A 12872-nucleotide genomic window follows, 5' to 3' on the forward strand; every position below is an offset into this window, starting at 1 on the left:
ATTTGTACTAAAAAATAACTTTAAGAAGCAGTAAGAAAGCTATCCCAAACGAAAGCTTAGGCTTCATTTGGAAAAACTTTTTGCAACTAATTTTCACTATTTTTTTAAAAATATTTTTATTGCATAAAATTGTAAGAAAACTATCCCAAATGAAATCTTAATAGATTCGGACTCATTTGGGCTCAGATTGGGTTGATCTTGGTGTCGTTGGGTTCGTATTTCTGAGACGCTCAGTTTGACTGTAAGCTCGCTGAAATCGGAGGTCATATGCTCCTGAAATTAATTTTTGAAGTTTCCAACTAACTTTTGCCTCGAGATTCGTGTCCGATCAAGATAATTTTTGGAGTATGTATCAATAGTAATATTCATTCTTTTTTAATCAGATTTATGTTAAATTTATTTCTGTATGTCTTATAATTTTTGTTCGTATTTGATCGATAAGATAGACTGATAGAGGAACAAATTAAAAAAATCAGCAGCTAAAAAACCCTGGCCCGTAAGATTTGGAGAACTTAACGAGATTCGACCACTTGGCAAATTCTTATTAGGACAAGTGTTATTGCGTTTTACTCCTACATAGAGGTTTGTTAGGTTGAAGGAAAAAGAAAAAAAAATCTTTTGGGAACTTGTCTTATATAGTTCGCGTGAGTTAGGAACGAGACCCGGAGGGTTTGAAGGATATAGACGTGACAGAAAAATCTCTGTTTTAAAGAATTTGAGAATGGTTAGAGTTATAGACGAAGCTTGAAACTGTTTTTATTTGCTCGCGCACTGAATGCGTATGTAGGCAGAGCTTGGCGGTGAGTTCTGATCATCCTCTTCAAATAAAGTCTTTTTTTTGGTAATGAGGCCTTGCTTAAATTTTGTTTATTGTGAGCTCTTTCTCCTCTTTTCGACGTTTTGGTTGGAACGTTAGGGATTCTGAGATGGGCTTTCTGTTTTTTTTAGTGGATTTATTTGATCACTGGTGATCGCTGAAGAGGTATGATGTTTTTTTTTTTGATAATCCTTACCTAAAGCCATTTGTTTGTTTTCTACTTCGTCTTCTTCGTCTTATACTCTTATTGTCGTTCTCCTTCTTCTTTTTCTTGTTAGTTTGTGTTTGGATGTGGGAGTGAGAAGAGCCCGCTTTGGGATTGTGATTTCTCTTGTTTTTTGGTGAGCTTTGAATAATTTTTAGGCAAGTTTTCGGCTATTAAGCCATGTTTTCTTTTCAATAAAAGAGAAATAATGTTCCCCTTCTAGTCTAAGGCTTATTTGCTTTCTTATTGATGAAAAGTATGTTAAAAAAAACTTTTTTTTTTCTTTTGAGTTTGAAACCTGAAATTCTCACTTTTGAGAGAATTTGAAGATGTTTGTAGCTTTGAAAATCTATATTAAAACCAAATTGCATCCAACCAAATGACTGATTCTAATAATTTCATCTTTTTTAAATCATGTTTACTAACTGCAATCAATCAAATGAAATGAACACTTAGGTTTCGTTTGTGACAGCTTTTAGTCACTTTTTTTCTGCTTTCAAAAAATTTTTATACTAAAAAACAAACTTTTTGTACTAAAAATTTGTTTCAGAAAAGAAAATAGTAAGAAAGTTGTTCCAAACAAAACCTTACTCTTTTAGAGTTTACTTGCAAGTAGGCCTCATTGATTTTTTTTTTTCCTTATAAGAGCTCCTTTGATTGTTTGTGGATAGAAAGTATGTTTAGAACATGTTGATATTGTTATTGCTCATTTTGTGTGCAAAATTGAAATCCTTAAATTTGAAGAGGCTTTGTAAAGTTAAGAATTGTTGGTGAGTTCCAACTATGCCCAAGTGCCAAATAATGAATTTAGCAAATTTCATTACTTTCATAAGCTTGTTTTCTAACTTCAAGGGAACAAATAGGTCAACAACAACAAACAACAACATCATCAAGCCTTTATCCCACTATGTGGGATGGGCTACATGAATCCTTTTTCTCCATTGTATCTTGTTAATAGTCAAATTCTCATTTACAGTAAATTGTAATATACCATCTAGATATTACCTACTGTAGCCTAAAAAGACTAATAGATTTGTCCTCTTTATGCAATCTCTTTGGAGATGATTCATCTTAGAAATGCTCCAACGTGTGCACGCTTAACTTGACTTCCTAATGTTTAAGCGTTTTGTTTCAGTATGCTCAAGGAATCTTAAATAAATAGTGTGATTTTATTTCTAAATTTAAGTGTTATTTGATCTTACTTAAACCATTCCAGTTTATTAGCTGCTTACACTAATTCTGCCAAATTTGTGGGTACATTATCTGGGTGTCTAATGTTGCTTTCGTCTTTCTGTCACTGGGGACGATGTGAGACAGCGATGTCTTTGGACTAATCTTGGTGTTAGAACCTCATAGAGTTTTGTAATTTTCTGTAGTTTTCCTATTTTAACGGACAGAAGTGCAGGTTTTTTAAATTATTTTATTTCATTCTTATCTAAGCTCGTGTAACGAGTAAGTGGTGACCAAGAGAACTTACTTTCTGCCTTTTGTTACTTTCTCGTCTTTGTTATTTGTGAACATCGAGGAATATCGACCATGAATTTTTTTCATTCTTTCAGAATTATTTATTTTTTTGGCAGAATGAGTATCTTTCCATTATTATTTAACTCACATTGAAGAGAACTTTTGTTTTCTGGCCTTTTCTTGATGTGGTTAGTTTTTGAAGTTTTCATTTTTACTCTCACTGTGCAACTGCTAGTCATTGTGTCAAAATGTTATTAATTTCTTCACGATTGTTTTCTTTTGCTATAAAGTGATGAATCATGAATATCTCTGTTTATGAATTTTTTTAACTGCTTGGTTATACAGCAGTTCCTCTACTTCTCATTGAAGTCTTGTGAATTTTATTGTCTTATACATCCTGTCTGTGCAATTGCTGTTTAGTGAAGACAAGATAACTACTAGAGTAATCCATTTATTTTACTGAATAAAAGATCATCCAAATTTTCAAATTTAAGAAGTACTTATATATGTGGTTATTGGTTTTCAAGTGAGAGATTGGATCGAAAAAATATCTCCCAAATGTGCTCATTGAGCTTTTCATTGATAGCTACAACCCACTTTATCATACCCACTCTAGAAGTTATCAAGAAGGAAGGCAAGCTTGCGGTTTTGCCAACCTTATCTTTTCCATCTTTTGTCACTTCCATTTGGTGAAGAACTCTATAGAGAATAAAGAGGAGCAATGGATCTATTGATTTCAAATTTGTTCTTGGGTGATACCCAGATCTTACTCGTAAGATTGGTAATGAAAAGTGGAGAATTAGGACGAGAGAAAGGGGGAGAATAGGAGAGAAGTTCTGTGATTTTAATGGTTAAAAACACAGATGTTGAGACAAGTTTCTTATGGTGAATTTGTGGTTTGTTCAATACTTAAATCCTTAATCAATGCAAATTCATCGTTTGATAAGAAACATTAGTTTAAAATCTTATTGTAGTGACCTGTGGTTCTATATTTAAACTTGTGCTAAATTGGCAATTTCACCACATATTTTAGATTTTTATTCTATACACAGATTATTCTTCTTTACACGTGAGACTCTTGGTAAGTGGACTACAGTGGTTTTACAAAATGGCTGCTTCTGGCAATGCGGAGAACAACAGTGAGCTAAGAATATTTGGAGGTTTGGATGATCTGGCAACTGATTTGGCCGAGTACATTGCACAATTATCAGAGGACTCTGTCAAGGAGAGGGGATTTTTCACTATTGCTTTAACTGGTGGATCACTAATCTATTTGATAAGGTCCATTTATTCACAAAAATTTGTTACATCTATATCATTGCTTGTGTGATCCAACATCAATAAATCAATCAAATATTTTGTTTGCATGCGCAGAAAGCTTTCTGAAGCACCTTACAACAAGACTGTCGACTGGGCAAAATGGTATGTTTTCTGGGCCGATGAGCGGGCGGTGGCGAAGAATCATGTTGCTAGCAACTACAAGCTTACAAAGGATGGGTTCCTCTCCAAGGTATATGTAATATAACTTCCCTTTACGGTGAAGCTTCCAATGGCAATGCTTAAATACTTTTCACAGCTTGCTTCACCTTATTACTGGTTGAAAATAGTAATACGATGACGGGTTTTTCCTCACATGGGCGGACCCACCTTAAGGCCAGGGGGTCCCTCCTGAAAAATAAAAAAATTCTTTATTATATGATTCTTTAGATAATTTATTCCCCTCCATGTATTTTTTTAGTTTTTACTATAAAGGTTTTTAGGCAATTGCCCCACCTAAAAGTTTTAAAATACTATGATCTTTAGGCAATTTTCCAACATAATTAAACACGTTATGTAGAGATGTTATTGTTAGGGAACGATGAACCAAATACAAAGAGAAATAGTAAAGATGATACAGGTCGATCCCCGCCAGGAAGCGCTGCCACCTTGGACCCCCGACATATCTGCGAAGCGTACAACGATGAACAAATAGGGGTCAAGAGGCAGTGCCCTTGGTGCAAATTTTGGTTGTAAGGATATTTATGAGAAAAAAAACTCTACACTTTTGCTTATAAGTTTGCCCCCCTTGAAAATTTAGGTTGGATCCACCCCTGATTTCTCAATAATTATATGATTAGCAGTGAAAATTATTTAGATCTCAGCAATCATGCGATAAATAGAGTTTGAAATAGCTTTCTTGGAGGTTTGAAAGAGTTTCGAAATTGATAATTTGAATTGAGAACTAATGTTTCCATAGTTATCATTTCGGTGGGCTCTAAACATTACATTTTTCAGATTTCCGTCATTGCTCCATATGAATAATCCTTCATCAATTTCTTTCCATTTTGGACTTGGTTGCAAGCATTTGCCTCTTTATCATGTTAGCCGAGCCAGAACTATTCTTCCTATAATTTTCGAAAGAAATTCCACACCATTCAAATAGTATGACTGCTTGAAGTGACATCTTGCTTTTAAACCTTTTCTCATGAAACAGTAGTGTAAAGCAAGCTTTGTTGGACTATTTTATCAGCTCTATTGCATTCTCCAAAAATTGAATAGCACCTTTATATCATCATATCTGAACAATTCTTTTTTGCTAGGTTTCCATCCTCAATAGCCATATTTACTCTATCAATGACAATTTGACTGTGGAGGAAGCTGCTCGGGAATACGAATTTGCGATCCGGCAACTAGTTAGGATGCGCACAATTGATGTTTCTGAGCACAATGACTGCCCCAAATTCGACCTCATCCTCCTTGAATTGGGCTCTGATGGACATATTGCATCTCTATTTCCTCACCACAAAACTCTTGAGCGCAAGGAAGACTGGGTCACCTACATCACTGATTCACCAGAGTCCCCACCTGAAAGGATCACCTTCTCAATTCCAGTGATCAATTCGGCTTCAAATGTTGCCATTGTGGCAGTAGGAACTGACAAGGCCATGGCTGTGCAGTTTGCTGTTGATCTCAACACTAGTTTTGATGCCTTTAAGTTGCCAGCCAGGTTGGTGAACCCAAATGAAGGGAAGCTGGTGTGGTTCATGGACAAACCGGCGGCCTCGTTCCTCGACTCTGCCGATGAAAGCTAGCATTTAGAAATTAAACTGTTTTGTGTATGTTCAGTATGTAGATGAGTAGGGTGGGTATGATTCAGTTAGTTCTTTTGTTTGGCCTTCTTGAGCTATAATGTGAAGAGAGCTGTGTTGAGGAGGTGATGGTAAATCAGTAGATGAGTAAGGAGGATTAATAAGCCAGGTTTAGCACAAAGGCATAGAGCAACTTTTTGGCTGGAGGGAAGTATTCATGAAGTGATTTGAAGGGAAGATTGTAAGAATGAAGGGAGATGTAGGTTGGACATTGCTTTTATTTTGTTTTCTTGATGGATATGATCAATTCGTGGAAGAAATTCAGAATTTCAGTCCATGTCTGCTGTCAGAATAATACAGTTTCTTGTATAAAGTTTAATTTATGCATGATTATAAAAATAACATCAAAATATTTGTATTTATACAAATTAAATTTTAATTTATTGGAATATTCTTCATGCGAATAATTTATGAAATCTCAACCATGATAAAAAAGACAATATATAATATCTGCATAGACTAATACAATCGAATAGATGCTGAAATACTGCATCAATTTATTAAGGCATCGTATGAGACTGTTTTTTTACTGTTTCTTAAAGCATCTTTTTAGTACAAAAATTTTAATATTTGATTTAAAAAGTTGTTTGAAGAAGCAATAAGAAAGCCGTTCCAAACAAACCCTAAAATAGACAAGTTATTGATGTGAAATAAAACTAAATTATTACAAGAGAATGGCCATATAAATAGACCTCACAATGACAAAGAAAAACAAGAGACTAAAATGCCCCTCGGGCTACATAAGCGACTAAATGCCCATAAGGGCAAAAACGGAAAAACATCAAAATAAAATACGTTATTACATAAAATGACAAAATACAAGTCATGCTCGTGGCCGTCGATCTCCGGCGTCGAAAATGCTGACGATGTCCTCATCAGTTATAGTCACTCATGTAATAGCTTTTCCAAATTGTGAACCTCTAGCTTCGACTACAAAGAGAGTTTTGATTAAAGTTTCATTTGAGACAGCTTTCTTACTACTTATAAGAAAGTTGTCTCAAACAAAACTTAATTGAGCTCATAGCACACAAGATATTGCCTTGTTTGGGATCTTTGCGATTGAAGCACTTCAACAATAAATCAAAGACTTGATCTTGTTCTTTGGGGATCCACTCAATGTATAAGTTTTTTTTTTTCCTCAAATTTCACATTGAAGATGTATTTCTATTTTTGCAATATCTTGCTTTGTACTCATCATTGACTTGATTGACAACAATGTAAGAGCTAGAAAACACTGTCACACATGGTATCAACTTATAGAGCCAATAATAGACCAAGGAGTACGGTTTCATAGGTAGTTTGATTAGTGATGACTTGAAATATATTTTTTTCACTGCATGTAAGGTATGATTTCAACCCCTCAATTTTGAGGTGCTATCAAAAAAATCAGATATATATTTTTAAATCAAAAATAAAAAAAAATGAAAAGGAATTCCAAATACCCCTTAAAGATATAAGTGGAAAGCTCTCCAATGAGCAACAACATCAAGTTGAGTGGGTAGTAATACATACTTTGCAAAATAACATTAAGTTGCATAATAACCTCAAAATTAATGAAAATTTTTGGCTGATTTCTCAAATAGTCGTTGGAAGTCAATGTATTTCAATTCTCTAAGTGCTAGAGATTATGATATGTTAGTTTTGTGTGGAATATGATTGTGTTGATCAATTGAAATATACTACTATCTAGAACCTCAATTCTATCAGTCGAGCTCACCAAAGATTTTCAGGGGGGGGGGGGGGGGGGTTCCCTTTGCTTCAATTCAGGTGTCTTGCACTTAAATTTTTTTTACTTACGACATAATTCTACAGCACTTTATAGTTTGCTTGTAGATAGATATAGAGCAGAACAGTGTGGCTCTCCAGACCACTATATTGCTGCGTTGTCATACAGACTAGAGATAGAGAGTAGAGCGCCTCGACACAACAAACTTTGCACCGCGGCTATGCGAGGCGTATTGGACAATTTTTTTTCTTGCTTTTTAGGGTTGCATCCCTTGACAGTTTTTAGTGGTTTTTTTTTTTTGTTCATGTAAAAAAATGGTGTAATACTTCTCTCAAAATTTTATTGTGAATTTTTTGGTATGATGTGGCTTTATGATTTTTTTCTCTATTTTTTGGATTTTTCCAATGCACATTAAATCCTCATGCTCTTACTTTCAGGTATAATTTTTTATTTCATGTTTGTATTCGCTCTGTGTTTACTTCCCTAATCTAATCAAGGTAAAACCACTAGTCAGACTTCATGCTCTTAGGTGTTATAAGAGAGTTTTTAAATGGAAAGCATCCACACCGCACCTCATTATGATCTCATATATGTAATATTCAATAAGAATAAAAAATAATATTTGTTAACTATTAGATATATTTTTATTTTTATTTCCAAAATGGCTCTTAATTTTTTTATAGCAACCTTAAGAAAATATTTTAATATTATAACAATATTATGTTTTAAAATAAATGTAAAATTCAATTATTAAAATTAAAACATGGAACTATGAAATATAAAGAAATAACACGTTAGGAACCATAGATACATTGAGGGAAAAAACTAAAAAGTTTGTATATTCGTAATGAATATTAAATAATTGTCTAAAATATCATTATTATTTCCAATTCTAAAGTCGCGGGATATTCCCATTTAGTGTAAATTTTTTAAATGCCAATTTCAAATATTCAAAAAAACAAATAAAGCGCCGTTGCCGGGGATCGAACCCGGGTCACCCGCGTGACAGGCGGGAATACTCACCACTATACTACAACGACTTTGTTGAAATTGGTTACTTTTAAAAATACAAATAATAATTTACAAAGCTCTTTCTCTAACTTCTAAAGACGGAGTCTGAAAGCATAAATGATCTTTATAATAACTTTTAATATTATTAACAACTAAATATATTTTTTTAATTTTTTAATTTATCATTTCATTTTTTATAAATGATATGTGTATATAACAAGTTTTTATCCCATTATGTGGGGACGATTACATGAATCATTTTCTCCATTGTGTTTTATTAAGAGTCAAATTTCATCTAAATCTAATAAGGAAATATCATTTCTAATATTTTCTAACCAAATCTTTTTAGATATATCTCTACTTTTCGTAACATAAGTCAAATCTAATACATTTACTTTTCTAATTTGATCATCGGAAGGCCGCCATTTTATGTGATCAAATCATCTAAGATGATCATTGCTTAACATATTCATTGATCATTGCTTAAATTTAACTTTCGATCATTTTCATATTAAGTTTAATAAAGAGAAACATTATTTACTTTAATCGAGTTTGAGCTCAAGTCAAGCTCAAGCATTGTACGAATTAAATAAGCTCGGCTCAATTAAGCAAATTATCAACTCTTTTACACCCCTAGCTAATTCTTTAGGGTAACTTAACTGACCTGTGGCAAATAACTAAGAGTATACACCCTAATCAATGATTCTAGAGACAAGTTCAATAAAGATTGACTGAATTTTCAGAAAAGTTGCTAATCAGAAAATATAGTATTTTGTAATTTGTATGACGAATGGAGCAATAAATAGTTCCTTGTGCATTGCTGTTTCTAGAAAAATTATTCTGTGTAAATCCCGAACGGCGTATAGAGACCAATCAAAACGTGTCACATTTTTTTTTTTGCTTTGTAGCAATGCTCGGTACCGCGCAGTACCGGATGACGTGATGCATTCTGATTGGTTTCTAGATCGTCCAGTGTCCGCAAAATAATTTCTCTTATTTACGAGACATCATTCTTTTTTGCAACTAATATTTTGTTTGGAATAATTTTTTTTATTACTTTCTAAAATAAATTTTTAATACAAAAATTTTTGTACTATAAAGCTGTCCCAAACGAAGTCTAAATTAATTAAATATTTTCCTGTGAGAAGCAAGCAACATAGATTTATCACAAAAAGATAATATTAATAATAGTCACAAATAATTATAAACATAAACAATTCCCAAATTAAGAATGTACATTAAAATCATAAATCCTATAAAATATTTAATAAGACAATTAGTAGGAGATGGCTGCCGACATAAGAAATTATCTTAATGCAAGCAAAGAGACAGAACAAAATCTTAGGTGGCGCTTCATCCATTGGCACTTCAACTACAGCCTCAACTTCAGCTCTCAAGTCTTGACCCGTGAACCAGAGGGCCAGAGTTCATAAAAGGACACAGAATTCACAACCATTATCAGATTTGCAACGAAACTATCTCTTCTTTTGCTTATCTCGCTACGAATTGCAGTTCTGCTATCAGATTTCCCACAGATTTGTCCAAAAGATTCAGTACCAGTAGATATCAAGGCTTCAGAATATGGGTACAGGTCTAAGAAATTTGCTCTGCTCATTAACTTTCACTATATGTTTCATTCACCAAAGCAATGCTGCTGCTGCTCAGCAGAAGCAGCAGCTTCCATCAGTAATTGTGGCAGGTTCTGTATACTGTGACACATGCTTTCAGCAGGAGTTCACCGCATTCAGCCGCTTTATTCCAGGTTCCATTAATTTCACTATCTTAGGCTTCGTTTAGGACGACTTTCTTTCTGCTTCTTCAAGCAGTTTTATAGTACAAAAATTACTAGAAAGCTGTTGTATGAAATAGTAAGAAAGCCGTCCCAAACAAAGCCTTAATTTCTAAAAAGAACTCCCATAGAGGAACACTAGAACTGAATTCATTCCTCTCACAGGTGCTTCAGTTGCTGTAAAATGTAATGGCTTTCAGAAAGAAGTGAAGACAAACCAGCATGGAGTGTTCAAGATGCACCTCCCATTGGACGTAGCAAGCCGATATGTTGATACGATAAAATCATGCTCGGTGAAATTGGTGAGAAGCAGCTGGCCATTCTGCTCTGTGGCTTCCTCTGCAACCTCTGCAGGTCTTCGGCTCAAATCAATAAGGAATGATGTTCACGTGTTTTCTGCTGGTTTTTTCACTTTCAAGCCGCTTAAGCAGCCAGATGTTTGCAACCACAAGACAAAACTTTCAGCATCAGCAAAATACTCAGTTGCTGGTACTGGTCCAAAGAGAATGCAATCTGCGCTCTTTTTTCCACCGTCAATTTCATTCCTGCCTTCAACACCAAACATCGGTGGAATCCCATTGCCACCCAATCCATTTCAGCCACCACCATCAATCTTGCCACCACTTCCCTTTCAGCCATCACCACCACCATTTCTCAATATTCCACCGCTTCCTAACATTCCACCCCTTCCTACCTTAGCTCCACCGCCACCACCGCCAGCATCTATTTTCCCTCCATTACCATTTCCTCCTATTTTTCCAGGTAATCCACCAGCTTTCCCTACACAGAGAAACACTCCATGAAGGAACTGAACTGCTTATGTACTGTCATTGTTATTTCCTTATGCATCAAATAATGCTAGCAAGAATGTCACATGTTGAATAAAATGAGGTGTATGCTTTCAGTCAATCAATTTTCAAAGCTTGATCAGTAACAATCAAATTTCAAGGGGAAAATATCACCCTCTATAAGAAACTGTGGCTTGTGTTAGTAAACTGTAAACGTCAATACATCTGTCACTTATCAAACCCTCCATATACTAGTGAAGGAAATTTGTAGTTACAGCGACTAATGATCTAAAGCTGCTCATAGCATAGAAATGAATTAAAGTAAAGATGGAGCAGAAAAATAGATGTAACCAAAATAAATTAAGGAATAAGAGGGCACTGTTTTCAATGTGGCAAATTTTAGATGAGAATATTATTAAGCTAAATTAAAATCAGGACAAAAGACACTTTTCTTGAATTGCATAACATTTCAATCAAATTTGAAGACGTCTCTATTTTACAAGATGATTATAAATAGTTATTTTTTATAAGATTAAACAATGATTTGTAAGATAGAAAAAAATCATCTTATATTTTAAGAAAATACCTTATATTCAAAACAAAATTTAGCTAGGGATGTACTGAGCAATTTCTTTCACCTTTTACACAAGGAACAAAAATATTATCACTTAAAAGTGGTGGAGCTATAATTTTTTTTAATAACACAGATTGATTATTTTAAAAATATCATCAATATTTTTTAATGGATATCTATAACTCTAAAGGGTTGTTTTGTTGGCTAAAAAAAGAATGCATTATAAAAATAATGTAGTATAAAAGAAATACAATGTAAAAAGAATACTTTTAAGTTGTTTGCATGAATGCAAAGTAAATGCATGTAAATGCTTTTTTCGTTTAGTTTAAAGTAAAATGAATTTAGTGTAAAGTTCAAAGATGGCGGCGGTGGCAACGGCGATGTCCAACAGTGGTGGTGGCAGTCGGTGGCGGGTGGCGGTGGTAGTTGGTGGCGGGTGGCGGAGACAACGGGTGGTGGCAGCGGCATGCAATGGATGGCGGTGGTGGTGGTCAGTGATGGTGGCGGCGGTGAAGCATGTTTGCTTACGGTGTAAATGGTTCTCGTTCAAAACTAAAAAAGTTTACACTACATTTACTTTTCATTCTCTTTTCTTCCAACCAAACACCAATATTTTCAAAACACATGCATTTGAAATACTTTACACTCATTTTAAACAAAGAAGAAAAGTAGGGAACTGAGATCAACTTTTCTTTCAAACCTGTGATCAGCTCAAATGTTCCCTCTGCTTGAATCTGTTGTAGCACTAAAGTTCTAGAGGCGATGCCTGGATGAAATTTTACCAGGGCTTGCTTATAGTCCACAAAAACCTGCTTGCAAAATTATGAACTGTTGCTATATAAAACCCATCTAACTCTCCATTAATTTTCAACGATTTAAACAGTACGTATAGCTGAATCTGTTTAAGAAGCTTAGAATGCTGCTGGAAGCAGCTTCTCCTTCATCTTGAAAGTTTCCTCAGGTTGTATATGCTGAGACTCGGTCTGGATGAAACATTATTAGGGTTTTCTTATAATTCACATTAACCTGCTTAAAAGGAAAAGAATCATAAAATTGTTGAAGGATCCTGGGGCATACAATTCAATTAATTTTTGTAGTGATCTTTGAGCTCAAGATTAATGGTTATAACCATTAGAATGATCATCTTATGGTTCTTAAATTTCAATCCATATACCTCCACTTTCTATTTTATCCACCAGCCCTTCTTCAACACTGCTATTGTCAAGTCCCAAATCTTGGATAAGAAAAATGAAGGGTTGCATTAGGTAGTTCGCAATTAGCATAAAATTTGTCGAATAATCATGACATAAATCATTTAAGACATTGTGTTAATGCTAGGTCATTCCCTGAAAGCGACATGTTCTATGGCC

At 34.3% G+C, this 12872-nt stretch overlaps 2 protein-coding genes and 1 non-coding gene across 4 annotated transcripts; 2 read left to right on the plus strand and 1 right to left on the minus strand.

Annotated features, from left to right (window-relative positions):
- Window positions 1–627: 627 nt before the first annotated feature.
- On the plus strand, window positions 628–5886 carry LOC110114084 (probable 6-phosphogluconolactonase 1). 2 transcript variants are annotated; one of them, XM_020846843.2, is made up of 4 exons: window positions 628–800; window positions 3539–3767; window positions 3861–3996; window positions 5066–5886. In XM_020846843.2, the coding sequence occupies exons 2-4, from the start codon at window positions 3595–3597 to the stop codon at window positions 5555–5557; spliced, it is 801 nt and encodes a 266-aa protein (XP_020702502.1). In that variant the 5' UTR covers window positions 628–800; window positions 3539–3594; the 3' UTR covers window positions 5558–5886. The 2 variants fall into 2 exon arrangements, with proteins under 2 accessions (XP_020702502.1, XP_020702503.1); XM_020846844.2 differs by lacking the exon at window positions 628–800 and adding an exon at window positions 842–982.
- A 2422-nt stretch (window positions 5887–8308) lies between these two features.
- TRNAD-GUC lies at window positions 8309–8380 on the minus strand. The gene has a single exon. It is a non-coding gene; the product is annotated as a tRNA-Asp (tRNA).
- A 1181-nt stretch (window positions 8381–9561) lies between these two features.
- Window positions 9562–11130, plus strand: LOC110114075 (proline-rich protein 4). Its single transcript, XM_020846833.2, has 2 exons — window positions 9562–10113; window positions 10306–11130. The coding sequence occupies exons 1-2, from the start codon at window positions 9933–9935 to the stop codon at window positions 10941–10943; spliced, it is 819 nt and encodes a 272-aa protein (XP_020702492.1). The 5' UTR covers window positions 9562–9932; the 3' UTR covers window positions 10944–11130.
- Window positions 11131–12872: the final 1742 nt, after the last annotated feature.

This window comes from Dendrobium catenatum, unplaced genomic scaffold, assembly GCF_001605985.2.
Source record: "Dendrobium catenatum unplaced genomic scaffold, ASM160598v2 fragScaff_scaffold_1408, whole genome shotgun sequence".
NCBI classification, from domain to species: Eukaryota; Viridiplantae; Streptophyta; class Magnoliopsida; order Asparagales; family Orchidaceae; genus Dendrobium; species Dendrobium catenatum.

Bases quoted from the DNA above. Each gene is read 5' to 3' on its own strand.
- LOC110114075 (XM_020846833.2), top strand. From the start codon at position 9,933: ATGGGTACAGGTCTAAGAAATTTGCTCTGCTCATTAACTTTCACTATA. The intron at 10,114-10,305 runs GTTCCATTAATT...TTCCTCTCACAG, and splicing joins ATTCAGCCGCTTTATTCCAG to GTGCTTCAGTTGCTGTAAAA.
- LOC110114084 (XM_020846843.2), top strand. From the start codon at position 3,595: ATGGCTGCTTCTGGCAATGCGGAGAACAACAGTGAGCTAAGAATATTT. The intron at 3,768-3,860 runs GTCCATTTATTC...TTGCATGCGCAG, and splicing joins TCACTAATCTATTTGATAAG to AAAGCTTTCTGAAGCACCTT. The intron at 3,997-5,065 runs GTATATGTAATA...CTTTTTTGCTAG, and splicing joins AGGATGGGTTCCTCTCCAAG to GTTTCCATCCTCAATAGCCA.